We start from the raw sequence: 27,966 nt of genomic DNA, 5'->3' as shown, positions 1-27,966 counted from the left end.
GGTTATAAACTTCAATGCAAACCTTTGTACAACAATATCATGTAGAAGGGATAGACACAGGAGCAGCTAGGACAGTTTAAGCCTTTTATTCAGGTGCTAGTACAAGACATGATGTTTCCATCTTGCGATTTTCCTCAGTCACAACATATCTTGTTATAAACTTCCAAACCTTTATACAACATATCTTGTGCTATAAACTTCCAAACCTTTATACAACATATATTGTGCTATAAACTTCCAAACCTTTATATAACATTTTCCTGACTCAATTAAAATATTTCAGTGCTGCACTATAGAACATTGGTTCTCAAAGTGGGGTGGGGGGGGAAGGGGTCCCCAGCAAAAGTAGTTAATGTAGGTAGCATCACAAACTGCTGAACAATGGACCCCTAAAACAAATTTATTTTATTCATATCCCACTGTCCCACCAATAATTGAGACTTTAAACGCATCGGTTTTACTCATCACATGGTTATTTTTATTAAATATTTACAGTATACAGTAAAAGCAGAGTGTGCCTGCTTTTCCATTATTTGCACCACAGACAGAGCAACAGATACTTGAAAGGTAGCCGACGATGGGGTTACTTAGGGGGCCTGTAGGCAATTTTGCGGCTCTTGAGCACCGACCATCTGTGCCTCTTCATATAGTAGCACAAGGGCATGAGGATGGCAGCCCCCATTAGCATCTGGATGGAGAGAGACACAGACAAAGAGAAAGAGAGAGAGACAGAGAGAGATGGGGATATCCGATATTTTACCATTAACCCATTAAAACCAGCAAAGAGTAGTGTGTGTGTGTGTGTGTGTGTGTGTGTGTGTGTCCTAACCTTAAGTCCCATTCTCTTTCGCTGATCATGCTCTGGCTCAGCCGCCCACCTAAGGAACGTGCACACATCCTTGGCGACTTGGCTCATGGTGGCAGGGGTTCCTATGGCAACGCAAAACAGCAATAATCAGAATGACCTTCACGACGCGACGATGACAACACTGTGTGAGCGAGTAAACACTTCTGCCTCGTTTACAGGGAATAATCAATTATCACAATAATTGGATTGGATTACAGTGTTGGCACGCATATCATTATCATGATTACAACAATAACCTGTTTATATTTGTTTACATTTTTAGTTCTCTGTATATTTACAACAGAGTCACAATCCCTTCCATTCTCCCATTACCGTACGGTAAATATTCAACCCCTGGCGATCGGACAGTGCATCAGGATTCAGGAAGCGTCAACTGCGTATCATCATCTTGAGTCGGCAGTGGCACGAATCAAGGAATGAAAATAGAAAGGATCGTCCAATCCTAACACACACACGTACCGTCGTCAAATTCCAGGATCTCGTTGTACACGGGAGGCGCCATGCCGATGGCCTGTCCAGGGAAGTAGGGGTTGTAGAACATGCCCTCTCTCACCTCAACGCCAGCCGGAGGTTCACAGTATCCAGTCAACAGACTGAACACGTAGTCCTCACCGCCGTGCCTGCACGCACACACAACAGACACGCACACAGACAGAATCAACACTTTTCAGAGGGGGTTTAATAGGGTTCCGTAAGACAGGCTAACAAAATCAATTACAACAAGAAATAATAAAGATGACACTCGGTTGTAATGACATTACATAAAAAGAAAATAAAACAAACTAGAACTGCACTCTGTCGAGTTTATGGCCATTTATGGCCTACTAGTGCGCAAGCAGAGCGTGCAAGTACTGTTGACCGCTACAAACTGTCAAATCTCAGCATCTCTGTGAAAGAACGTTTGAAATATTGAATTATTAGGTTTAGCTATTTGCTACGTACCTACTTTTTGCATGTAAAAAAGTAGTATTATGAAGTAATAAAATAATAATATCGATTTAGAACTGTCTTGGATCCCTTTTTAGTTCCTCAAAGAAAATTAAATCATCGATATCCGATGAAAGAAAAGGTATATAAACTGAAATAAAATATGTTATCACGTAGAGTCGTAGACAGTATAATTATTTAATTTATTTGAAATTGTCAATTGCTTTAAATTGACTTAATCTTAGACTATAGTGATATTAATACTAAATCATGTTCAGACTAATAGGTGTCTCTAACTTCAATTTCTGTAATAATACGTTCACATTTGTTAAAATATACATGATCTAAAATACTTCCGTAATCTGTAGTTGGATTTGTGATTAATTGTGTAAAGCCTAATCTGGACATGAAGGTCTTTATGCTTCCACCTTTCTCACTATACAGGTCATCATTTAAATCTCCTAGTATCATAATAGAAGAAGTCGAAGAGGGTAGATACTTTATCAAGTTTTCGAGAAATGTCTTCAATTTCGAAAGGTCTCTTTTAGGTGATCTGTACATAAGATTGATATATATATATATCTTTATCTTTTACATGTATGCATACGTGTTCTACACTTTCTAATATCTTGATTTCATTTTGAATTCTTTCAATTAAAAATACGCATAAAATACGCATGAGTGACGGCTTTCGATGGTATCGTCCCAGCATATGACGTCAGGGTATAATTAGCTCTAAATGATGACGTAATAAAGATGTGGATTAAAGGACCCAATGGCAGGGTGTAATTGGTTTTCGATGGTGACATAAGGACTAGATGTTTTAGTGTCTGGAGGATTAAAGGTAATGCCCCCATGTATACATGTATGTAATCTGACACCACTGCCATAGTAGTCATTACGTCATACGCATGAGTGACGGCTTTCAATGGTGACGTATATGTCGATCAGTGTCGGGTGGATTAAAGGAAATGCCTCTATGTATATGTATACGGTATGTAATTAGTAAATTGATTAGCGGTATACTGTGGTTACTATGCGTATGCCCCGTTTGATGCGTATGTATCGTAGCAGCATATGACGTCAGGGTATAACTGGTACAACTAAAGAGAAATAGACATTGAAAAATGTGTAGTTTGGTTTTATCATTAAAAAAAATGTAGACATACGGAATATAGATAGGCAAATAGAAAAGCATTCAAGTTGGAGTTACGTTTTGGACTAGACATTTAGAAGTTAGGTTTAGGGATTATAGATAGTTATGCCAGATTTACACTAGCCTGGCATAGCCAGATTAATATCACTCCGTAGATATTAGTTTGGAACCTGCATTTCCAAAAGAAATTACCTCTGGTGATAAACCCAGCCCATATTTGTATACTGGGCCCCGATTGGTGCCCCACAATTTAGGGGGCAGCAAAATCCAATCACAACCGAGCGGGCCAGATCATATCTGAAGAGGGGCATTTTTTTATTTGCACTGGCAGATTTAGTCTGGTTTCCAGGCTAGTTGCACGCTGGTGTCATGCACCGACAAATTGCTGATCTATTCTATAAGGGACTGATCGTTATTTATCAAAGGTTGGTATGGTGCAAAAAAGGGGGAGGTCATTAAACTATTTTTTGAGCCTGAGGGGGGGATATGTTTTCTTTTATTTTGGCTTGGGGGAGGTTGTACAACTTTATTTTGCTGAATTTTGTATTTAAAAAAATGTTTAGATTATTTTGTTTTTCATAGTGTTTTACTCCTATCTATATAAAGTTTACCCTGTGTGGCGAGTGTACTTGGTATCTTCCATGTGTGCGCAACTGCACATGCAAATAGAACAGATCTACAAGCTAACAACGCGTTGCTTGGTGGCGCGTTGTTAGCTTGTAGATCTGTTCTACCAGCAAAGGTCTGACTCAGTAACTGACGTAACCACTTCAGTTCAAAACAAGGTGGCGCGAGATAGATTGATTCTGCGCCGTTCATGTCTCATGACATTTCCAGTAGAATAATGCAAGCGGAAAAAAATTGAAGTTATGAACCACGGTGTTTGCACTGAAAAGAGCGAGTGTTGTCGGTCGGTGTCAGAGAGGAGGAAGATGTGGAAAGCAGACTGGCAGCACCAGCGCTGCTGCTGGTGTTTCGGTTTCACCCAGCGCCGCTTCACCGAGTCAGGAGAATGTCAGACTGAGATGATAATAATAATAATGTCGAGGCTGAGGTCGTGGATGACGTAACGATATAACCTTAGAAGGCTTCTTACAAGTTACTGTTGGTGACTCAAGTTGCTTGTGAACGTCAAGTTCATCCAAATAGAAAGTAGAAAAACATCACAGAAACACCTTGCCTTTATGTTGATGGTATATGGAATATTTTGATGGAAGAGACGCAACCGTCTTTGGACAACGCATCGTCGACATGGTGGCGGAGAAAAGCACAGACGAGACAGACGCTCATTGATTTAAAAGGTAGGGCTGGCTGGTCGTGATGTGCATCTTTGCGCACTGTGCCCCTTGCAATGTTGGTGTGAGTCAGAGAATAGTACTTGGCCGGTGCCAATGATGTAGCCTACTCTTGTCTGCGTACTGGTTATATAGACTATAAAGAGTTAAACTATTCGGTGGTGCCTGGCTGGCTAAATGAGCCGAGCAGGCAGTTGATGCCACGCATGGTGTTGCGCAAATTGTGCTTTTCTCTGTGGAGTATGACGCTGTAGTATTATGGTATGCGACTGCGTGACATACATGTATTTATTTAGCATTCATTCATTTTCATCATCCTGGGCTTGGGCACAGAGGCGAGGGGTGACCACTGCCTTGGCAGCTTAGCTAGAATTACTTTACGCACGAGGCTCACCTCAAAAATAGCCAATCTAAGATCACAAATTTGCGTCGCGTCATCAGCGTGTTGTTGTGAGCTTATAGTTCTGCATATGCTATTTTGGAGCATATTTAAATATTTAGTTGGAAGAATGCAATGGTATATCAGTGTTGAGTGTTGACCATAATGTAATGACAGATATGGAACCAAATGAACCCCAGACAGCCGCCTAATAAACGATCAGCGTTTACTTTATGCTGCTATACTGTTGGTGTGAATATAAAATGAATATAGTCTATGGTGTATGGGGGGGGGGTCATATATATTCTTCCAGTCCCTGAGGGGGGGTCCCGAAAAAATATTTGGAGGCTGGGGGGGGGATGAGGAAAAATAAAAAAATTAAATCACATCTGCACCACCCCCCCCTGGTGGATAAATAACGATCAGTCCCTAAGCGATGAGTAGCAGATCTTGTAGATCTGCTATTTTGGCAAAAATGTGTAAATATGACATTAAAAAAATGTCTGTCCTAAAATGTTGATGTCCTCGTAAGTATAATAATTACACGTGTGTGTGTGTGTGTGTGTGTGTGTGTGTGTACTGTATGTGTGTGTGTGTGTGTGTGTGTGTGTGTGTGTACCGTGCGTTTACGATGTAGCTGAGGTCAGGGGGCAAAGCTCCGTTGTTTGCTGCGCGGGCGGCCTCGGGGTTGGGGTAGGGTTTGGGGAAGTAGTCCGACAGCTTCCCTGGTCGAGTGAACATCTCACCAGTCTCGTCTGGCCCGTCCACCACCTCCACCTGAACACAACTTAATTCATGAACACTTTCCCTCCCATTCACACAAGTTAAATTACATAGAACAGCTTCCCTTCCGTTCACAAGTTACACAAGTTATATTTTCATTGTTTAATTTGCGTTTTTAATACGTTTTAAGATTTACAGGGTTTCAATCGGACAGAGTGGGATAGGTTTGGTTCAGGTTTTGTGCCATGGCATGCCTGAGCTGAGACTTTTATATCAACAAAAAGGCACAGGACGATGGTAGAAATGCAAGATTGGCAATCAACTGAATTACCCACACAACACACACAAATACAAACACACACACAAAAGCTTACCTCCTCTGCGATGGTCTTGACCTCAGCCTCTGTGTGCGACACACCCACCAGGTTTCTGAAGGCCAGGTACTCCATACTGTGACAGGCTGAACACACCTGCTTGTACACTGCATAGCCACGACGTACACTGGACCAGAGAAAGAGAGGAACAGGTGGCGGGGGGTGAAAGAAAAATACAATAAATTAGACCAATGGTTCAGAACAGTCCTGACAGTTTTGAGGTGGCATTCACACTGATACAAAAACCTTTTTACATTTAACCTTAAGAGGAATGAGCTTGTAGTGGGGGAAAGAGATCAACACAAATCTTCTATTATGGGGGTCCCTTAGCCCATAGACCCCACCCACTCCACTGAGTGAAGCGTCAAGAGTCTGATAATCAGGCTCATCAGATTGATGATATTCACATGGCTGCCATCTTGCCAGCAAGGTGATACCTAGGTGACACTTCCCATAGACAGCCCATTCATCCAAACAGAAAGGTCCTCTCTAATTATATTAAACACCGTCAAAATCACCAACATTGCAGCTGTAGGGAAAGCTTGAATTATCCTCTTTCAATCTGTAAAGTTTTTGTTTAATAAAAATCCACCGTAGACATTTTATGAGCTACTTCCTGTCAAGAAATTCCTTGCAGATGATTATTTTCTAAGTATCAGAGTATGGAAGCGCTCGTTATCAGTAAAGCATGGGCTGACAGTGATAGTCAACGAGCACTTCCAAACTCCAGCACTCATCTGCAAGGAATTTCTTGACAGGAAGTAGCTCATAAAATGTCTATGGGTTGTCTATGGGAAGTGTCACCTAGGTATCACCTTGCTGGCAAGATGGCTGCGGTCTGAATAAAGAGAATGGGGGGGCCGTGGCCAAATAAATATCAATTTGGCGGGCCTCAACATGAAAATGTTTTGGGACCGCCGATCTACGATATACAACAGCATGCTGTATACTGTATTACCTAGCATGGTCCAGTGAAGACAGATGGCCTCCGTGACTCCAGGGATACTCGGGGGGGTGGAGCTCCAGGTCTGAGGCTTTGATCGACTGATGGAGCATGAGGGCGAGCCCCGCCCCTCCGGCTGTGACCACGCCCAGCGTCGTCAGCGCCACCTTCTTATTGCGCGGCAGGCTGGCGAAGGACATGTTCGCCTACGGACAAAATGAGAGGGCATGTGTTATGACATGAGGGTCAATTTGTCACTGCTGTTAGTGCTGTATCATCACAGAGGATAAAAACACATTATTTGTGTGGTCCTCTCAAAAACCTCTTAATGAAACGAGTCTTAACGAAAAAAATAAACGATAACTGAAACTGTATTCTGTGCTTTCAAAACTAACTGAAACAAACTAAAATCATAAAGAAACTGTCCTTAGTTTCAGACAGTGTTTGTCAATTTATTCCCACTACCATTCAATTAAATTAACTGTTAAACAACCGAGTCTCTCAACTCACTCTCCAAGGCTCTGGAGGAAACCGTGCCAGGCAGCTAATGTAAACCAGGTCATATGGACACATTTGGTCTATAAATACTGTATCATGGTAACCACATAGAAGTCTTTATTGCCATGACATGTAAACATGTTAGGAATTTAGTTTGGTGGGACAGCAGAGTGCAGTTACAACATTAGGACAGGTGCAAAACAGGACAAGACAAGGTGCAAAACATGCAAAAACCTGCAATGACTAATTAATAAATATAAAGTGCAGAGAGTTCAAGTGTTCAGATCAGTTCAGAGCACAAGTCAGTCCATTTCACTCTTAGTGAGGGTGGAGGGAGGATAGAAGGGGGTCAGGGGAGGGGGGACACCAGCAGCAATGAGGAGCCGTGGGGAAAAACCTGTTTGAGTGTATGGCCTTCACAGTTTTTAGATAACGCAACCTCCTGCCTGAAGACTGTGGCCTGGGTGAGCTCTACTCCTAAAGACTGTGGTCCTTGGGGGGCTCAAGGGGGGCCAAAGGGCCGCTGCAGCGGGGAACCAGATGGTGATGGCGAGGGTGATAGAAGTTAACCAGCATGGTCCTTGGGAGGTGGAATTTTCTCAGCAGTCTCAGAAAAAAACTTTTCTGGGCCTTTTTTGTGAGGGTGTCGATGTTGGGCCCCCACTTCAGGTCCCGAGAGACTGTCACCCAGAGGAAGCGGCATGACTCCCTGCAAGCCCCCAGTGAGACTCTCCAACGTTGAAGCACTCGGCCCTACTGGTAAGAGGTGGGACTGTAGGCGGACCCGTGGATTTATGACGAGGAAACCCCGTGCCGCTGGAGCTTAACATTGAGCGCCCGTTTGCACTTCCGCATTTTGGACACCAAATTTGGTGGAAGTAGACCGTTCTTCCGGGTGCTTCAAAACGCCACTGAGCATCTTCCATCGAAATGTGTAGTGGGGGGCGGGGCTGTCGCTCCGGTTCGCTCTCTATCCTTTTATTACTCTATGCTCTACTGTGGCGACTGGAGTGCATCCCAGTATGATGGGAGGGGCCAGTCTTTTCTTTTTTTACCAAATATCTCAATAGATACTGTGATATTATGGGGAATGACTTGGCGATTTCACCACAATGACATTTTTAGTAATGCTTATTTAATAACTAAATGAGTAGCGGCAAATGATAAAACAGCTAGAACAGTCAGAAGAATTCATAATATTACATCAGATTAGGCAAGTAAGTCAGAGGGGCTTATTGTCGCCTTGTCGGTATGGGTGGGTGCAGGAGTCTACCCCCGTTTCAATGCACTAGAACACTTTTAAATGCTATATTACTATATCCAAAATCCCAGATGATATAATATAGACTAGTCAGGCAATCAATTATAGCAGTCATATCTCTCCCGTCAGGCTTCACCGCCATGTCCCAATAATGCAATAAAGCAAATATGGCTGTGGCTTAATATGTATAAAGTGGGGGTCCTTGAAATTAAAAACCTTGTCTACACTGGTATAGCGTCTATTATACCGGCTATATAGCCGGTCTATTCTGCTGTCCTGCACTGTACCACTACACTACCTGAGCGCATGCTACCTCTGTGCATGAATGTCGTTTGTTACAATCAATGTCAGAGACACATTCCTACACACAGCTAGATACAGAATCATCACATCCTGTAGATGTAACAACAAATAACCACAAACATGAATGCAGTGGACAGGAAACTAGCACATTTATACATTTATAGAGTGAGTGATGACGCTTATGAAAACGGTTGGCCTGGCCGCCTGGGAGAAGAAGATACAATCTCTGCGTCGGTGTGTATGGAGAATTGGAGATGACTTTTATACCCTCCAGACTGCCTAATGAAATGAAATATGAAAGCTCCACTCGCCTCCCGACCGTCCCTCACTGCATTTTGTAACAAACCATAACATGGCCTCTCAGCTAGCAGCCCTAGTGAACAGTGAACACTGCACTGCTACTTGTTTAACCTTACGGCACCACATGTATGCACCTCATCCTTAACAGACCATTGTCTTTTAGGAGTTCCGGCATATAATTGTTTTGCATTTTGTTTTTTAAAGTACTATAATGTATCATGTATTTTTTTATTGTCTCCACCAGGCCGAAGACATGGGGACTGGGGAGAGAGTATGTTTGGCTTTCAAAGTTTGCAGGATTGGCCCGTTTGGAAGACACGCAGCGTGCAATAGAGTGTCGCAGTCCCTCACTCCCTCCCCCTTTCGAGTGGCCCAGGAAATGAATCCCAATGCATTTTTCCCATAGGCATTTCTTACATTTTTGAGTGGTGCAACCACTCCTACAACCAGCTTGCAATGTCCTCGTACCTGTTTGTTTGTTTGTGTGTGTGTCTGTGTAAGCACGAGTATGTTACTTAATAATAGCAGTAGGGGGCGCCAGAAACAGTGAGAGGGGTAGTGACTCTAATGAGAGAGAGTGAGAGAGAGAGAGAGAGAGAGAGAGAGAGAGAGGGGGGGGGGGGGGGGGGAATTGCACCACTCAGTTCACACGTGTGTGATTTTTTATTTAAAGACCTTTTAATTGTCGTACGAAGCCAACTCTTGTCGTAACAAATCATGACAACAAACACAATTCTTCGGGGCAAACAAAGAATTAGAAAGTAGAAAAAAACGGCAGGTTACAACACTTTTTTGTTGTTTTTCTTCTTTGCAATTTGGTCCAAAATATTGTGTGTGTTGTCATGATTTGTCACGACAAGAGTTGGCTTCGTACGACGCTTAAAAGGTCTTTAAATAAATAATTTAAGAAATGCCTATGGGGAAAATGCATTGGGATTCATTTCCTGGGCCACTCGTTGTTCTGAAAGGGGGAGGGACTGCGACGCTCTATATACGTGAAATCTTTCATGGACTTTCCTACTAGGCTGAGGAATATATCCCACCCTTTTCACATTGGTCAGTTACAGCACCACCAACAGGTGGATTTTTGCAAAACACATTTTTGGAACAAAATGCCTCAAATCATCTAATAAGGGCCTTTTTCTGCCCCACCCTTCTCCCATGAGGGGGTGGCCTTACTGGGCTGCCTTCAGTCATTCAAGACACCTGTCTTGTGTTTGTCTTGCGTCTGTGTTTAATGGCCGCTCCAATGCATTTCCAATGGAAGCCCATATGGTTTGACCAAACATTTTGTTTGATGGGGGGAGGGGGGCAGAACACATCCATCAAAGCTGTGTTCAGACACAAGTCAGGTGTCAGACAGAAAGCATTGAATGCACCCCATTAAAGGTATATTCAGTGATTTCACTCAAAAAACCTTAGGTTTCGTTTTTGGCTGTGGGACCCAGCCTTTCGTCCAATCAGGATAGAGAGTCAAAAACGAAACCTAAGGTTTTTTGACCCCCAGGGGTTAACTGGGGACAGGGAGGAACTCCTTATATGGTCAGCACACTCTACAGTAGGGAGGATTATCACAACAAAACAAAAAAATAAGTGATATTTGAATTAAGTGAAATCACTGAATATACCTTTAATAAATGGTAATGAAATATATCCATATCTGAGAGTTGTACTGCAGTTAGAGAATAGATAATATGGCATTTGCGGTAACATTAGGCAAATAAGGCCCATTATGTCACGCAACAATAAGATGACATTTCAAATCTCCTTGACCGGGCGAAATAAACATACAACCAACACTACTCAACACGATCTCATAAGAGTGTCAGTCAGAACAGTCTCATTGCAGACTATTCACTGATGTCAGAAGTTCAGAACTCAGAATCAGTCTCATTGCAGGCTATTCAGTCAGTGTTCACTGATGTCAGAATCATGCCGCACTTTAGACGAGAACGGCGTTTTCGGGAGGTGAAATACAAATGTAGACTAGCGATGGTGAATGTAAAACCATGATGAAAACAAACCCTGATTCTTCTTGTACATGGGTGACTGGTCTATCTGGCATTCAGTCACCGACACCTAGCGACCTCGCCGACCTGGCATGCTCATTAAAGTGTTTTCATTAAATGTGCGCTTTCGTGTAAAGGCTCGATATAAATGAGAAAGAACGTAACGGGACTTTGCCGTTTTCAGAATGGTGTCAACTAGCTGTTCACTGATATGACTTTTGAGAACAGTCTCATTGCAGCCAATTTCTGTTCTGTTTAGAGGTGCAGTCACTAGGTGTGTGAAGCGAGTGACTCCTCTATAGATCATGTTTCAAAACTCAAATCAATTGTCAAACATTGTGTCTCACATCTCTGCGCTAGATCGGCTATTTTTATCTGTGAATAAGGGTGCTCCTGGTTTGGGTTTGTTTTAAATATGGCCACCCTAATCTAAGAGCAGTGTCACTGCAGGTTGTTGAGTGATAAGCACTGAGAGCAGTGTAATTTTGGTTGCGTCCACCCCAGGCAATCATTGAGACTCCAACTCATCAGATAGAAGAGTGGTTCTCTTCTCAAACTTATTTTAATTTCAAGGACCTCCATGCCTCAAGGGTTACAAGGATCCCTGGACCCCACTTTGAGAACTACAGATAGCTAACCAACTTTAACCAGGCTGTTTATGACATAACGATCAGACATAATTTGTCATTATCCAAGCTCACAATAACACAAGCACGAGCTCATAGTGAAGTATTTCAACTCATCATTCAATGTCCAAGTAAATGTCCAGTTAAGACAACAAAAAAAAGCCATGGACTGGAGTTCAAAGAAAACGTGTCAATTGACCAGTCCATCACCTTAACATCACATAAACTAGCATTCAATTAGACTTTACCACGCGAGGTTTTCACTGAAAAAAAAGTCACATATGCATAAACAAGTGTACACTACGACTTTACTGTAAACTACCCTTTATCCAGCCGGCTAATATTAGCCGACAGGACACATAATGCTAAATTCAACTAGACATGCTCACATTTGAATCACATCTGTTCTAGCGTTATGGGCGAAGGCTTACGGACTTTGACATTTTTAATAAAATGTATAATAAAAATATAGACTGATGACAAGTGAATAGGCAACACGAGCCTGTGACCTTGTGTGAGAGCATGTTGCTAACCCGGTTAGCTTAGGTGTCAGGACTCAGGACGTGGCAGAACGCTGCTGTTAGTTTAAGTTGTAATTTTTGTATAATAAAGTGGGGTTTGCGGGACAGTGGAGGGGTGAAGCTCACCTTGGGGCTGGTGATGGTCTTGGGGGTCTTCAGGAGAGCTCTCCCAGTCCCCGATAAAGATAGAGCTCTCAGCGCCGCCATCTTGTCTGTCCTCTCTGCTGTCTCCCACTCTCTGGAAGGAGGACAGGACCACCACAGCTACACGCATCCCATAGCCCAGGCAGACGGGCCTGTGATTGGCTGTACTAGGGTTGTCAGGGAAACGGTTGGAAAATGTTGTGATATGTTGTGAAATAATTGCACACAGCAGGCAAATTACCACGAAAAAGTAAATGAATAATAACATATAACGGAATAACACATAATAAACTACCAACGCTTTAGTTGCTGTTCACAGATAACTTTATAAAAAAGTATACGTTTTGTGTCCTTGACAACCACCTAGCCAATCACTGTGGGAGTGTCCCACTGGGCTATGGCATCTTCATCTTGACTGCAGAGAGTGGCCTCTCCTCTGTTTAGAGAAAAGTATCAACATTTATTCACTGTTTACTGAGATATTTTGCATTTTAAATGAAATATTTTATTGCATTCAACAGTGAACAAAATAACATGTCGTTATCTGGTGGTCATCTGTGTCAAACGTGGGAAAACCGCGCCAACATGAGGATTTGTAATCACTTTTGACCTGCATTTAGGCCTATTTATTTCTACTAATGACCTTCTGCAGTTATGCTATAACTCGATTATGGATTATGGTTTCTTCTGAAGATTTTCCTTAACTGTTTTCCTTTTACCTGCTCAGTCCATGGATCATCTACGCTTGATTGATGCTTCAAACGCATGTTAAATTACGTTTCCACCCAACATTTGGAAAAGTAATTTCACTGACCTCAAGTCACCTCGGCAAAAGAAGAAGGAAAAACAGCTCCCTCTGCTGTTTGTTTCTGTTCTTGAGAGAACAGTGCCCATGCTTTTATAGCTAGTGAGCCCTTAGAGTTAGATTGATTGATTGATTGATTGAAATATTTATTAACAGTTTGTAGAATTTACAGTACATTTTAAGCACAAACTCAATACAAAGACTGTCAACTGTGAGTGGACGACCCAATTAAGCATTACACTTGTTTACAACAGGGTCCACATTGTTCAATTCATCAAAACATTTAAAGACATACAACCATTTAGAGACATACAAATAGACATTTCTATGTAGCTAAAGAACAGAACAGGAATTCATCATATGGGAAGCAAAAAAGGGAAAATATACAAGCACTGGGAAAATATACAATATACAATATACAGTGAGGGAAATGGGGTGGGGGGGATTCAGATTTTACAGAGGCCAGTTTCGAATTGCAGCCATCCGTAGGTGCCCTTTGAGAGCGGTTTTGAAGGAGTCAAGGGATTCACATGTCTTAATGACTGTTGGTAGGGCGTTCCACATTTTGGTGGCATAGGAGCGAAAAGAATTTAGTCCCTTGTTTGTGCCGAATCTGGGTTGTACATGGTTTGTTGCACTCCCTCTGGTGTTGTGGGTGTGGACTTCGTTTACATTAAGGAAGTATTTAGACAGGTACATGGGTATCTTGGTGGTGTATCGAATCTTGTGGACCAGACCCATTGCAAGATGCTGTACTCTGTCGACGACCCTAAGCCATCCCAGCCTGTCAAAGTGGGCAGGGGTGAGGTGGGTTCGGGGGGTGAGGCCAAGTAGGAGCCTGACCAGTTTGTTTTGGGAGGTCTGGAGCCTTGTTTTAAGGGCCTTTGAGGTGCTGTGGTACCAAGAGGTGGATGCATAGTCAAAGAAACCTTGTACGAGGGCTCCTGTTAAGGTCTTCAAGGTGTTTTTGCTGACCAGTGAGGAGATCCTGTAAAGGAATCTTGTTCTTTGATTGACTTTTTTGATTACGTTGGTGGCCATTTTATCACCGGAAAGATTAGCCTCCAGGATGGAACCTAGGTAGGTAATTTGATCTTTTCGTGTGATAATATTGTCACCCACTCTAACCAAGAAGCCATCTGCCTTGCTGAGTTTACTATTTGATCCGAAGAGGATGGATTCAGTTTTTCCCAGGTGTAAGGATAGTTTGTTATCAGCGAGCCAGGTGCAGATTCTACCGAGTTCAGAGCTGAGGGTCTTTTCAACCTGCAGTTTGTTCCTGTCCGAGACCAGCAGTGCTGAGTCATCTGCGAACAGGAACAAGTTGCAGTCACAAGCTGAAGTCATGTCGTTAACATAAATTAGGAACAGTAAAGGCCCTAGTATGCTTCCTTGTGGGACACCACAGCTCACTGGGAGGGGAGGGGACAGTGTTCCGTTCACCTCCACCATCTGTTCTCTCCCCTCCAGGTAGGATTGCATCCAGCTCACTGATGTGCTATCAAAACCAATAGCTTTAAGCTTGTTAACCAGTATGGAGTGGTATATATATTGGAGTGAGCCTAGTCATCAGTCATGTGTTTTCCTGCTCGCAGCGTATATATTCAGGTCTGAACGCAGCTTTAGAGACAAATTAGCTGAGAATTTGACCCTAGATGGCATTACCTGATGGAACAGATTCCAGTTACTCAATGTTGGAAGGCCCGTGTTAACAATGGAACTTAGTGAAGCTTAAGCTCCAGGGCCCGCAGCTTGCAGGGCCCTGAGTCCCCTGACTATTTCAAATAGGTAGGCTATACAGCTCTGAGCTGAAAGGGCAGTTGGTGACATCCAAGGTTCACAATGTCTCTTTTGATGAGCTTAGTGTGATTAGGTGTTTTAAAATGTGTTAACCTAAGAAAAGCCCAGGCCCTGATAACATTGGTGGCCATCTGCTCACTGTCCCTCGTCCCAAGGCTCTAAATGACTTCAGGCCGGTGACATTAACATCTGTGGTTATAACTTATGAAGTCATTTGAGAGACTCGTTAAGGAAGAGCTCTTGTTAAAAACAGAGTGTTACCTGGACCCTATGCTACCATCACCTTACTGAACCTTCTATTTAAACACCTGGAAGTTAGCAAGAAACATGCTAGGCTGCTTTTTGTTGACTTCTCATCAGCCTTCAACACCATTCAGCCACACATACAAGTTGAAAAGCCAAACAACTTTGGCTTATGGGGATGTGGGGGGGGGGGGGGGGGCGGAATATATGTTAATTGTTTTGAAAATACTTCTTTGTACTGTAAAAAACAAAAAACAATAAACATATGTTTAAAAAAAAAAAAAAACTTTGGCTTAGACCCTGGTATTATTGGTTGGGTTCTGGAAATCCTCACAAATAGAACCCAGAGGGTAAGGGTGAATGGGAAGCTGTCTGGTGAATTAACATCATCGACCGGTTCACCCCAAGGTTGTGTACTCTCTCCACTCTTATATATCCTGTACACAAATTATTGCAGAAGTCAATATGCAGAATGTGTTTAATGAGTTTGTAACTCTACTCATTACTTGCGCAAGCAGAGCGCGCAAGTAATATTTTCGCCCGGTCTCCTTCGTCGTGACAGCTGTTCCGCCATTCGAGGCTTACGCAGAAAAACATCAAATCTGTGCCTGTGTTGCTGGACCAATGATGACGAAATGACCATATTTCTTACGTCATCATTTAGAGCTAGTCATACGTATACTATATACATAATCAGTAAAAAATAAAATAGCAAATTGTGCCTGATCTGCTGGGACCAGAGTACGTGGTGTGTATGTGTATGACTAGCTCTTAATGATGACGTAAGAAATATGGTCATTTCGTCATCATTGGTCCAGCAACACAGGCACAGATTTGATGTTTTTCTGCGTAAGCCTCAAATGGCGGAACAGCTGTCACGGTTTTTGGCGCAAAGTAACCACAGTATACCGCTAATCAACTTACAACTACACACTTTATACAGTATAGAGTATATATGTATACGTATATAGTATATGCCTATATACTATATAGGCTATATACTATATTTCTTACGTCATCATTTAGAGCTAGTCATACGTATACTATATACATAATCAGTAAAAAATAAAATAGCTAATTGTGCCTGATCTGCTGGGACCAGAGTACGTGGTGTGTATGTGTATGACTAGAAAAACTAAAAAGGGATCCAGAATATATCTACGATAAAACAGTATTTCTTATATAGATAGAAACTTGAATCATACTTAATAATACTAGATGTTTATATGTATAAAGTAGGTAGCAAATAGTTACATCTAAACATTAATCATTTCAAACGTTCCTTCACAGAGATACTGAGATTTGACAGTTTACAGCGGTCGAAAGGACTTGCGCGCTCTGCTTGCGCAATAGTTGGCCATTTATGGCCTACTAGTGTGCAACAAGCAAGTATGCACTCGACAGAGTGCAGTTCTAGTTGAGTCTGTCATCTCCTTTGCTGATATTTGCTGGTATGGCAACCTTGGTGTCAGACAGAAAAATGCCCTTAACGAGGTTGTTAAGGGGGCTAGCAAAATTCAGCTGTCTGAGTCATTTATATAATGAGCAGGTGCTAAAAAAAGCATCATCAATTAGAGCTGACAGCTCTCACCCCCTATACCGGGAATATGAATTCCTGCCATCCGGCCAATGGTTAAAGACTCCTGTTACTAAAACCAACAGGTACAAATTCTCATTTATACCTACCTCTATCCGGGCCATCAACAAGGGAAGCAGGAGGAGGTAGATGTAGCTACACTCGGTAGCTAAAATAGCAAATTGTGCCTGATCTGCTGGGACCAGAGTACGTGGTGTGTATATGTATGACTAGCTCTCAATGATGACGTAAGAAATATGGTCATTTGTGTAATCTGGTCCCAGCAAACCAGGCACAAATCTTCTGTTTTATTTGCATACGCATCAAATGGCGGGTTGGCTGTCACAGTTTTTGGCGCAAAGTAACCACACTATACCGCTAATCAACTTACAACTACATACTCTGTCTATATAGTATATGTATATGTATACGTATGTCTTACGTCATCATTTAGAGCTAGTCATACGTATACTATATACATAATCAGTAAAATAAAATAGCAAATTGTGCCTGATCTGCTGGGACCAGAGTACGTGGTGTGTATATGTATGACTAGCTCTCAATGATGACGTAAGAAATACGGTCATTTATGTAATCTGGTCCCAGCAAACCAGGCACAAATCTGCTGTTTTATTTGCTTACGCATCAAATGGCGGGTTGGCTAATCAACTTACAACTACATACTCTATATAGTATATGTATACAGTGGCGGCCTTATATATGTTTCAATCGTTTCAATTGAAACGGGCCTCGAGTCTCCAGGGGCCTGGAGAAATAGTAGTAGTAGTAATAAGTATAGTGTGTTGTTTGGTTGTAATTGTTCCTACTTCCCAGTGTGTGCACTCACTGCACTAGCAGCGCTGACAGTTGCGATTGCATCATTGTATAGCCAATGCTGCCTTCCAGTTATACCTTAAAGTAAAAAAATGTTTAATCAAGCAAGCTGCTTTTGTGTATTTTCTACTTGGCTGTGTATGCTGTTCATGCTTTGAAGTCCGATAATACACACTGACAAAAAAAAAGGGAAAAAATATATATATATATATTATTAATTATTAAAATTATGACATCATGAACGGGGCCTCCCGATCCTTAAGGCCGCCCCTGTATGTATATGTATACGTATGTCTTACGTCATCATTTAGAGCTAATCAAAATCCAACTATACGGAAGATAATTCAATTACCATTAAAACATTCATTAAAAATGGGATTGTTGAACCTCAGAGGTTATCTAACACATTTAGAAGATATAAACTCAGATTCCCAACTCGAAATGTTGGATTAAAAACAATGAACACGAATTACAATACAATCAGGAATGACAGAGAATATGATATAGGTGGGGGAGTTATGTTTGCTATAAAAGAAGATATTTCCATTGAAATAATTCAAAATGAAATCAGGATATTAGAAAGAGTAGAACACGTATGCATACATGTAAAAGATAAAGATCTATATATCATTCTTATGTACAGATCACCTAAAACAGACCTTTCGAAATTAAACACATTTCACATGGTAAAGTATCTATCATCTCCGACTTCTGCAATTATGATAATAGGAGATTTCAATGAAGACCATTATACTGAGAAAGATAGAAGTATAAAGACCTTCATGTCAAGATTAGGCTTTAAACAATTAAATACAAATCCAACTACAGATTACGGAAGTATTTTAGATCATGTATAATTTAACAAATGTGATGATTTAGTATTAATATCACTATAGTACAAGATGAAATACATTTAAAACAATTGACAATTTACAATAAATAATAAAATAGTTATACTGTATAATATATTTTAATTCAGTTTATATACCTTTTTTTTCATCACATATCAATGATTTATTTTTATTTGAAAAACTAAAAAGGGATCCAAAATATATCTACATCGATAAAACTGTATTTCTTATATAGATAGAAACTTGAACCATACTTAATAATACTAGGTGTTTACATGCATAAAGTAGGTAGGTAGCAAATAGTTACACCTAATAATTAGACATTTCAAACGTTCCTTCACAGAGATACTGAGATTCCACAGTTTACAGAATAATTATACTGTATAACATATTTTAATTCAGTTTATATACCTTTTTTTTCATCACATATCAATGATTTATTTTTCTTTAAAAACTAAAAAGGGATCCAGATACTGAGATTTGACAGTTTACAGCGGTCGAAAGTACTTGCGCGCTCTGCTTGCGCACTAGTTGGCCATTTGTGGCCTACTAGTGTGCAACAAGCAAGTATGCACTCGACAGAGTGCAGTTCTAGTTGTTATGTATGTTCTACTGTTTATAATGTCTTTAACTCTATGGGAGCAGCAGTGATAGTGCTGGCGGTGCGCTGAACGCCCGCATATTCATTCACTGGACGCAAAGTGTCGTTCACGTGTTACGTGAATCACATGCACGTGTGCCAATTGAGCGTGCATGGGGCCTTTTGATTTGGTGGGCCCTCGCAGGGGTTGATTCGGCACAATTATGTTGGATCGCGGTTCCTGCAGTTCCTCCGGTTTCTGGGGCCCAAACCCTACTTGGGGGGCCTGTATTGGAACTTCCTGCTCTTGAGCACGGACCACCTGTGTCTCTTCATGTAGTAGACCAGCGGTAGGAGGATGGCCGAGCCCATCAGCAGCTTCAAGCCCATGCGTTTGCGCTGGTCGTGCTCCGGCTCGGCCGCCCACCTCAGGAACGTACACACGTCCTTGGCCACCTGACTCATGGTCGCCGGCGTTCCGTCATCAAACTCCACAATCTCATTATAGATGGGCGGAGCCATGTTCGTGACCTGGCCGGGGAAGTAGGGGTTGTAGTGCTTCGGCTCCTCCCCCGGTTGCGGTTCCATATCGACGCCGGCCGGAGGGTCGCGGTATCCGGTCAACAGGCTGAACACGTAGTCCTCGCCGCCGTGTCGCGCATTGACTATGTAGCTCAGATCGGGGGGTTCTGATTGGTTATTCGCGGCCTTTGCGGCCTCCGGGTTTTTGTAGGGTTTGGGGAAGCAGTCCGACAACTTCCCTGGTCGCATGTACATCTCGCCCTCCTCGTTCGGACCGTCCTCCACCTCCACCTCCTCGGCGATGGCCTTGACCTCAGCCTCTGTGTGTGAGACGCCCACCAGGTTTCTGAAGGACAGGTACTCCATGCTGTGACAAGATGAACACACCTGCTTGTACACCTGATAGCCACGACGTATGCTAGCGTGGTCCAGTGAAGACAGGGGCCCCACGTGGCTCCACGGGTACTTAGGGGGGTGGAGCTCCAGGTCTGAGGCTTTGATCGAACAATGGAGCGCGAGGGCGATCCCTGCACCTCCGGCTGTGACCACGCCCAGCGTTGCCAGCACTACCTTCTTATTACGCGGCAGGCTGGCGAAGGACATGTTGGACGTGGGAGTGGTAATGGTGTTGGTTTTCAGAGTGTTTAGGAGAGCTCTCCCACCACTGCTACCTGGTAATGCGACAGACCGCAAAACCAACATCTTGTGTGAGTCCAGTGCATGAAGGTTCTGTCACTGAGACTTGTGCTGTGTTTTTTGCTGGTGGTGAACCGCTTGTTGTCAGACTTGATGAGTCGGCCGTGCCCATATATGGCATTCTGTGTCGGTATTTCCCAACTATGGAGGCCCATGATGTCAGACAAGCCTCTAAGTAGTGTTGATAAGCGATGGCAACCATAGCAACCTGATATCAAATGTAAAGGTTTCACATAATGGAGTAAATGGACCTTCACCAAGACTAACGGTTCTCGAGTTCTCGAATTACGTGCATTACAACCGTACACGCACACACGCACGCAGAGGCGTGACGCATTTATAGTAGGATGTCAGTATTTTCAAACATATAGCAGCAGCGTGGCTCACTTTATTTGTTCATGCATATTAATGGACACAACCTCAGCCTGATGACCTAAAAGTCTAATATCTCTCCTGAGTCATATAAGGATTGATACTAGGCTTAAAATAAATAATTGATATAAATATTTTTGGAAATCCCTGTGGGAAAAATGAATGGGGTCTGCATCGATGGAACCAGAAAATGGCCGCCACATACCCTGTGACAATCTCTCTGCCACAGGGACATTGTCCGTACATGGACAATGACGTGGCAAAGTTTTGCTCTCGTTTGTCTTTGAGAATGTTTTAATTCTTGAGGCGCACTAGCCCCTCCCATATACAGCTTTTGTCCCCACACGTCTCAATATTTGCCATTGACAATGAAAGGAGAAATTAGGTAAAATATCCGCCAAATATTACATAAATCTTGTCCCCACATGTCTCATATCTGCCATTGACAAATGACAATGCAAGGATAAATTAGGTGAAATGTCTGCCAAATATGACGTAAATTTAATCACATAAATTCAGTTGTTCATGAGATGATGTATGATGATGTATAATGATAGAGCGCCCCTCACTTCACACGGGTGTGACCTTTTATTTTTTACACACCATTTAACTATTTTTAATATTTTTTAATAAATCATAATATCCAATTATGGATATATATGCCAATATGTGCCAATGACTATTGGCACATATGGCACATATTTGCATGTTTATACATATATTTTTTCATTAATTATTATTATTTATTTTTTTTATTAATTTATAAATGAATATATATAGTTTATATATATAGTTTAGTTTTTAGTTTTTTAGGTTTCTCACCTCACCGGCACAACAACGGTCAAATAAATCAAATAAATCAAATCTGCATACAGTCCCTTAAGGGTTTCTTAATGTTGTCATCGGGTGTGATTTGCCTATACATTCTTTTTTTAAATATATTTTTTATCCCACGATTTTGTAACCCATTTTTCACCCCTGTGTCAATCATCTAAAATGTGATCCTGGGCTCTACACACCCTCCGCCAACCTGGGGAGAGCAACGGACTTAACTCATGCTTCCTTCATGCTTGAGTGTCCAAGTTGCTCCTTTACACCTGACAGGGGGGAGTTTCCCTGGTTGGACGTAGTGCGTGGAAGGAACACGTTATTCCAACCAGTTCCTTTCCCCTCCATCAGGCGCCCCGGCTGGCCAGGGGGAGGAAGTTTAGAGACCAGGATTACTGCATGTTTTTGTGAGGGTACCTACCCTAGGGGACACGGGGAGAACATGCAAACTCCACACAGAAAGGCCCTTTCGCCAACCCCGCCTTCGGGTATGGGCACTGATGACGCGGAGGAGGAAACACGCCGCCAGCACCCACAGCGTCCCGAGCGGGAATCGAACCCAGGACCTTCTAGCTGTGAGGCGACAGCACTACCAACTGTGTCACCGTGCCCCTACATTTGCCTACATTCTCACACCACTTCCTCCTCAGGCCTCCCAAACTTTCCTCCTTCTGCAGACTTTCCGCCATCTGCAGACTGGCGGATCATGGTGGAGATTTCATCAAATGGCTTTCCCTTGGTCTCTGGCACCTTGAAGAAGGTGAAGATGAAGAAAGCGATCAGGAAACCGGCGAAAATGAGAAACACATATGGGCCACACAGCCCCTCTATGTACGGGAAGCTTAAGCCCACGATGAAGTTGCTGGTCCAGTTGAACAGACCAGCCACGGCCATGGCTGAGGGCCTCGGTCCCTGGGAGAAGATCTCTGGTGTGATGAACCAGGGGATGGGCCCTGGCCCAATCTCAAAGAATGCCACAAATGAAAATATGCCCGCAATGCAAACATAGGACATCCACTTCAGCTGGTCTTTAAGATTAAGACTGACGGTCATAAGAATGGCAGAGCCAGCCATTCCCAGCAGCCCTACCATCTGTAAGGGCCGACGACCGGCACGCTCCACCAAAAACAATGAGACCACAGTGAAAGCTGCGTTGACCAAGCCGACTCCGATAGTGGCATAAGCCGCATAATCAGACACCACTCCCGCCTCCTTGAAGATACCGGTGGAGTAAAAGAACACCGCATTGATGCCTGACAGCTGCTGGGAGAGGTGCAAGACAATGGCGATGCAGATGGCCTGGCGGTAGAGGGGTGAGCGGAACAGCTCGAGGACGGTCACCTTCTTCTCCCTCATCATCTGCCTGTTCTCCTCCTTCATCGCCTCCATGTCGTCGCTCACGTCTTCGGTGGCGCGCAGCTTCCTCAGCACAGTCTGCGCCTCGCTCTCCAGGTTCTTGTTGATGAGCAAGAAGCGGGGACTCTCAAGGAAGAAGGGCATCAGGACGAACTGCAGCAGCGCAGGGACGGCGGTGAAGGCGAGTAGCAACGGCCACAGGGTGGCGTTTCCCATGAGAGACTCCAAGCCCAACACCTGTGCGATCACGATGCCTATGACGATGGCCAGCTGGTGGATGCTTCCCAGGGCCCCTCGGATGGCAGTGGGCGCAACCTCTCCGATGTACATGGGAGCCAAGCCGGAGGCCAGACCACAGTAGATGCCGACCACAAACCGGCCGGCAATCAGCATCTCCCAGGAGCCGGCCAGCTTGGAACAGCCCATGAGAGCTGCAGCGGTGAAGTCCAGGATGTTGACCATCAACATCGAGTTCCTCCTTCCAAAGCGGTCCGCAAACAGTCCCACGGCGAAGGAGCCGATCATGCCGCCGACCAGGAATATGGCGACGGTGACGGCCCAGAGAGCCCTGAGGTAAGATCCGGGGACGGCCTCCTGGTAGCGCTCGTGCCACGAGTCCTCGATGAACGTATTGATGACCTTCTCGGGGATATTAAGAACCCCAATGTTGTAGCCAAGCAGGAAAGAACCGATTACGGCTATTGCCACGCTCAGCATTAGCTGGAACGTCAGTTGCTTTCTGTAATCCATGGCTGTGTCATTAGATGTTGAGAAAGTTGAGAAGTGAAGGCTTCTCCGTGTTTTATAAGGATGAGCTCTGGAGTCGAGTCATCATGATCTATGATGTGTCAGAGTGATGTCAGAGTGACAAGGCTGGCCCTCCATTTAAAATTACCCAGTACCCAGTACCCAGCTACGCCCCAAATACTGAGTTTGTTGTTTAATCTCAATGTGTAGTAATGTTAGCTCCATGGGTGCAAAAGGGGGGCATGCCCATATATGGACATATATATGCAATCAGTATCACCAGCAATCTCTACATTATGCAGACAAAAACATTTTTCAATAGAATATAATAAAAAAATCCAATGATTTCCATCTATACAAAGTTAATAGTGTAAATGAAATTAGCAGCTCTACAAGCTTGCAGAGCTGCTATTGTTCACTATAGTCCCGGGCCAACATCTAAAGTAATTTGTCTTTTGGATCTCAAGCTAAAACGTTTGGGAACCATGCAGTGACCACTGATCTATGACGTCAATCATAGATGATATCGTGATATGTGACGTTATTGTATGAATCATAATGAATGACCCAAATTTGGGCAAGGTTAACACAATCACAGCCCGTAATGATTTATTTTCATTATCAAATTAAATAAACTAGGCCAGTGACACCGGCCTACTTGGGAATGAAGCAAGTCAGGAAATATTTGGGAATGCACACCCCACCCAGTTATGAAATACCCACCCACCCATTGTACAGCGGTGTCAGAGTAGGCCTACATGTTCTGCCTGTCTGTCTGTGTTCATGTTATGCCCATATATAGAGATCCCTGATGTCATCAGCATATGCCTATATACGTGTATGGACGTGTTGGATCTGTGGTTCAACATATATGGAGGTCCCTGATGTCATCAGTGTGTCCATTGCCCATATATGGGTATGCCTATGCATGGACATTAAATTAGGACAGGTGACGACCTCCTATCGAAAGCAACTCGAGCACTGTACTAATTTGGGTTGTCGTGCACACAAAGTTTGAAGTTGGTCGATCAGGCGGTGCTCAAAGGTATGTAAACTACAAACGGACACAGACATACATTTTGCATATTTATGGTACCTAGGACTATACGGAAACGATATAAGTTGGGAATGATACAAATACGGAATTCATGACCTACGCTATTATGCAATACCCGCAATACACTATTTGATTGAGCCCATATGGAGATCTCTGTATGTGTGTGTCTGCATGTACCCCACCTTTTATACCCTTATATAGAGATATATCTGTCTGTCCTAGTTCTTGGGTACCCATACCCCTTATAATAACCCTCTGTCTGTTTGTGTCCCTGAGCCCATGGAGATCTCTGCGTGTGTGTCCTTTTATACCCTTATATAGAGATATATCTGTATTATTTTCTGTATATTTATTTTATGGCCATATATGAGATCCCTGAAATGGGCATGCCTCGTGCATTGGTAAACATGATGGAAAGTGGACTGACTAACTAATCAAATGGCAGGTGTGGTAGAATTTGACAGGCGTGGGTGGGGACCCCCTCGAAAACGAGTTGCTGCAACTCAAGGGGATTATCCTCTGGTGTGGCTGAGTTTGTACTTTGTCTCTGAGAATAAAACTGAACTCCGGAACAACGTTGCCTGCCTGTCTGCCTCCGACTTACTTCTGCCGTATTTTTGCCTGAGTATTTTAGTCGAAGTATTTTGCAAGTCTCATTGTTGAGAAAGCAGTTCTCCTCTTTATTAGTACATTTACTTCACTACTACTAACTAATCAAATGGCAGGTGTTGTAGAATTTGACAGGCGTGGGGACTAAGTTGCTGCAACTTAAGGGGCTTATCCTCTAGTGAAATTTCAAAATAAAAAAATAGGCTTATAGGGCCTCGGCTAAAACAATACAATAAATAGCCATAGCCTAATCTCTCAAGACAGATTCAGAGCTCCGCAGCTGAATCTATCGGCAACTCCTGTTACAACGTGTAGTTTATTGTTAGAAAAACAAAGATGCACAGCTGGAAAAGGAGGGCTGAAGGAGAGTAAACCATAGAGTTAAATATAAACTAGAGAGCCGACTGCTCCGCCCCCAGCTAAGCTATTCATTTCAACGGAAGTTGGTTGCTAAGTGGCGTTTGAAGCACCCGGAAGAACGCCATATTTCGGCATTTCCTTGATTTGGGCATATCTATAAAGGATAGAGGCGACAGCTATTCATTTCAATGGAGTCAGTGGCGTTTTGAAGCACTGACTCCAAGTGCATTTTTAGAACAATAGAAATTAACCACTTATGCCATTTTCACTTATAGGGGACACCCGCAGATAATTTTTTTATCGTTTTTTTTCTTCTTTTTGGCCCACGAAGTTGGTGGAGCTTCTTTTCCATCCACCAGCTGTTTAAAACCACCAAGGAGAGACTTCTGCCAGACTGCCGCTCGCAGCAAGAAGCATTTTTGTGAGGCGACTGTGTGGATGCAGTCACTTTTATCTTCAGTACTTTGCTCAGCCAATCAAATCATGGCTATGGGGTGATCACTGATCAGCAAATCACAAGCCAATGTTTGTGTTCACACAAACCCGGAAAGCTGGGCATAGGCCCCACCACCAGGTGTATATGTTGCTCAAGTACTGAGGGAGGGTTGAGTACTTTGGGTCCAAATGGACCCTGTCGGTTCCATTTGTACACTCAGAGTTATATAGGATTTGAGAAACACTGATTTAGTGATGAATGCTTCTTCCTCCACCGTTAATTGTGTTACAAGCCAAGCCACAATCATCACAATGCCTTTATTATTTGTCATTTTCCTCATAATTGTGTTTGATGTGTTTCCAGAGTTTCCTCTGGTTCAGCTTTTCAAATATGGCGTCTCCTGCCTGGTCGAACACCCGCTCGAAGAACACGGCACCAAGCATGATGGTTAACGCAAACGTGGACGTTCTCTTGAACAAGTTGTACACAAACCTCTTTGTCAGCATCGTGTTGAAGGACCTTTGTTTCTTTGTTACTTTGTTTCTTTTCCTTTTTGGTGCAACACCAGGGTTCTTGTACTTTATATAGTATACCGTAGTCTTGTCAGTCTGTTTTCAACCAATGAGCAAAGCCGAGAACTGCCAATCTGACCACAATACTGATGGAGTCAGACTCAGATCTCCATATTAGGCAGCTTATAGATCCGCTATTTTCAGAAATGTTCACATTCTTCATATTGAGTAGCCTATACTTGTACTTGTGGTACTTTAAGTACTGTAGCCTATTATTTTTGACATTTTGTAGCTACATTAATGGAATTGCTACTTTAATCAGAGTTTTCCTTCCACCACTGCCTGACATGGAATTCCATATTTAGGCATGGGCTGACTCAATGATTCACCCAGACCATCACCACTGACCAGTACATATAAGCAACATGACAAAGTCAGATTCCCACTAATGATCAAAATGGCAGACAGAACAGTTCAAATAGCTGCCAGACCAGTTCCCATAGCCGAGAAGCCAATGATGAACGTGAAACTGTGTGAGCTTGGACACTGGCTCCGAGGTCGTGACTTCACTCCAACCGGCGTATTGGCGGCCACGCGCAGGGGTCAGGACAGGTACTACAACAAGTACATCAACGTGAAGAAGGGAGGCATCAGTGGCGTCGCCATGTTGCTTGTCGGCTACGTGGCGATCAGCTACTTCTGGAGTTACGATCACATCAAGCACGACCGATGGAGGAAGTACCACTGAACCTTTAACCTCGGATGAGCGGAGACTCCTAGGGCTCTATGCTAGTGTATTCTCTGTATTCGCTCTACATTAAATATCTTCGCTGAAAGTAGCAGATCTACAAGCTTATACGAGCCGCTCCGACAAGCTTACAGAGTGTTGCATGCAGCGTACAGCTTGTTGGAAGGAGCATGAATTGACCTTTAGTCTCTTGGTGATTCTCAACCATTATCATTTCAAGGACCCCCAGTTTGATGTGTATGAGGCTATGGACCCCCATTTGATGGCCCTTTTTAATTACCCCAGTCTAAAGTGTAAAAGCCTCAGTGTAATAAATGTAACTCTGTGAGTGAGTGTACAGATGGAACCAAATTGGTTCCATTCGTACACTCTCAGACCCCTTTTCCACCATTTGGGAACCGCAGTTTGGAACCAGTTTTTAATCCATGAGCCAGACCTCCAAAATTGGAGCGTTAACTATGAATTGAGTGGACAAAACCATACCTATATTCTATTCTATATTAATATAAATTAATATATGATAACCCTTCCTCAATAGTAGCCTTTTCATGTTTTCTATTATTTGCATATTTGCATATACATAATGCCTAATTTGCATATTTAAAGGTCCAATTTCAGAAAAGGTGTAATAAAATAAATAAATCATTGTCTTCGTGTAAGTAATCAACTGGGGAAGTTTCATGGTGATAACTATTAATAAAGTGTTT

The 27,966-nt window shown here is 43.0% G+C and overlaps 4 protein-coding genes across 4 annotated transcripts in view; all 4 read right to left on the bottom strand.

The window, feature by feature from the left end:
• Positions 1-27,966, bottom strand: part of LOC310862744 (cysteine desulfurase-like) — a 333,633-nt gene that overhangs the window by 232,810 nt on the left and 72,857 nt on the right. The gene's annotated exons all lie outside the window — the stretch shown is intronic.
• On the bottom strand, positions 456-12,434 carry cyc1 (cytochrome c-1). Its single transcript, XM_083770826.1, has 7 exons — positions 12,310-12,434; positions 6,681-6,871; positions 5,723-5,849; positions 5,245-5,402; positions 1,328-1,488; positions 830-930; positions 456-688 (listed from the first exon to the last, which is right to left on the bottom strand). Exons 1-7 carry the CDS (start codon positions 12,388-12,390, stop codon positions 584-586), a joined length of 924 nt encoding a protein of 307 aa, XP_083626952.1. The 5' UTR covers positions 12,391-12,434; the 3' UTR covers positions 456-583.
• LOC310862756 (cytochrome c1, heme protein, mitochondrial-like) lies at positions 19,290-20,240 on the bottom strand (the record flags this gene model as incomplete). Its single annotated transcript, XM_083770825.1, has 1 exon — positions 19,290-20,240. One exon carries the CDS (start codon positions 20,238-20,240, stop codon positions 19,290-19,292), a length of 951 nt encoding a protein of 316 aa, XP_083626951.1.
• On the bottom strand, positions 22,065-23,540 carry LOC310863772 (solute carrier family 2, facilitated glucose transporter member 1-like; the record flags this gene model as incomplete). The annotated part of the gene is made up of 1 exon (XM_083772267.1): positions 22,065-23,540. The coding sequence occupies one exon, from the start codon at positions 23,538-23,540 to the stop codon at positions 22,065-22,067; it is 1,476 nt and encodes a 491-aa protein (XP_083628393.1).

This window comes from Protomyctophum parallelum, assembly GCF_964188405.1.
Source record: "Protomyctophum parallelum genome assembly, chromosome: 8".
Lineage (NCBI taxonomy): Eukaryota > Metazoa > Chordata > Actinopteri > Myctophiformes > Myctophidae > Protomyctophum > Protomyctophum parallelum.
This window is presented reverse-complemented; position numbering and strand designations above follow the sequence as displayed.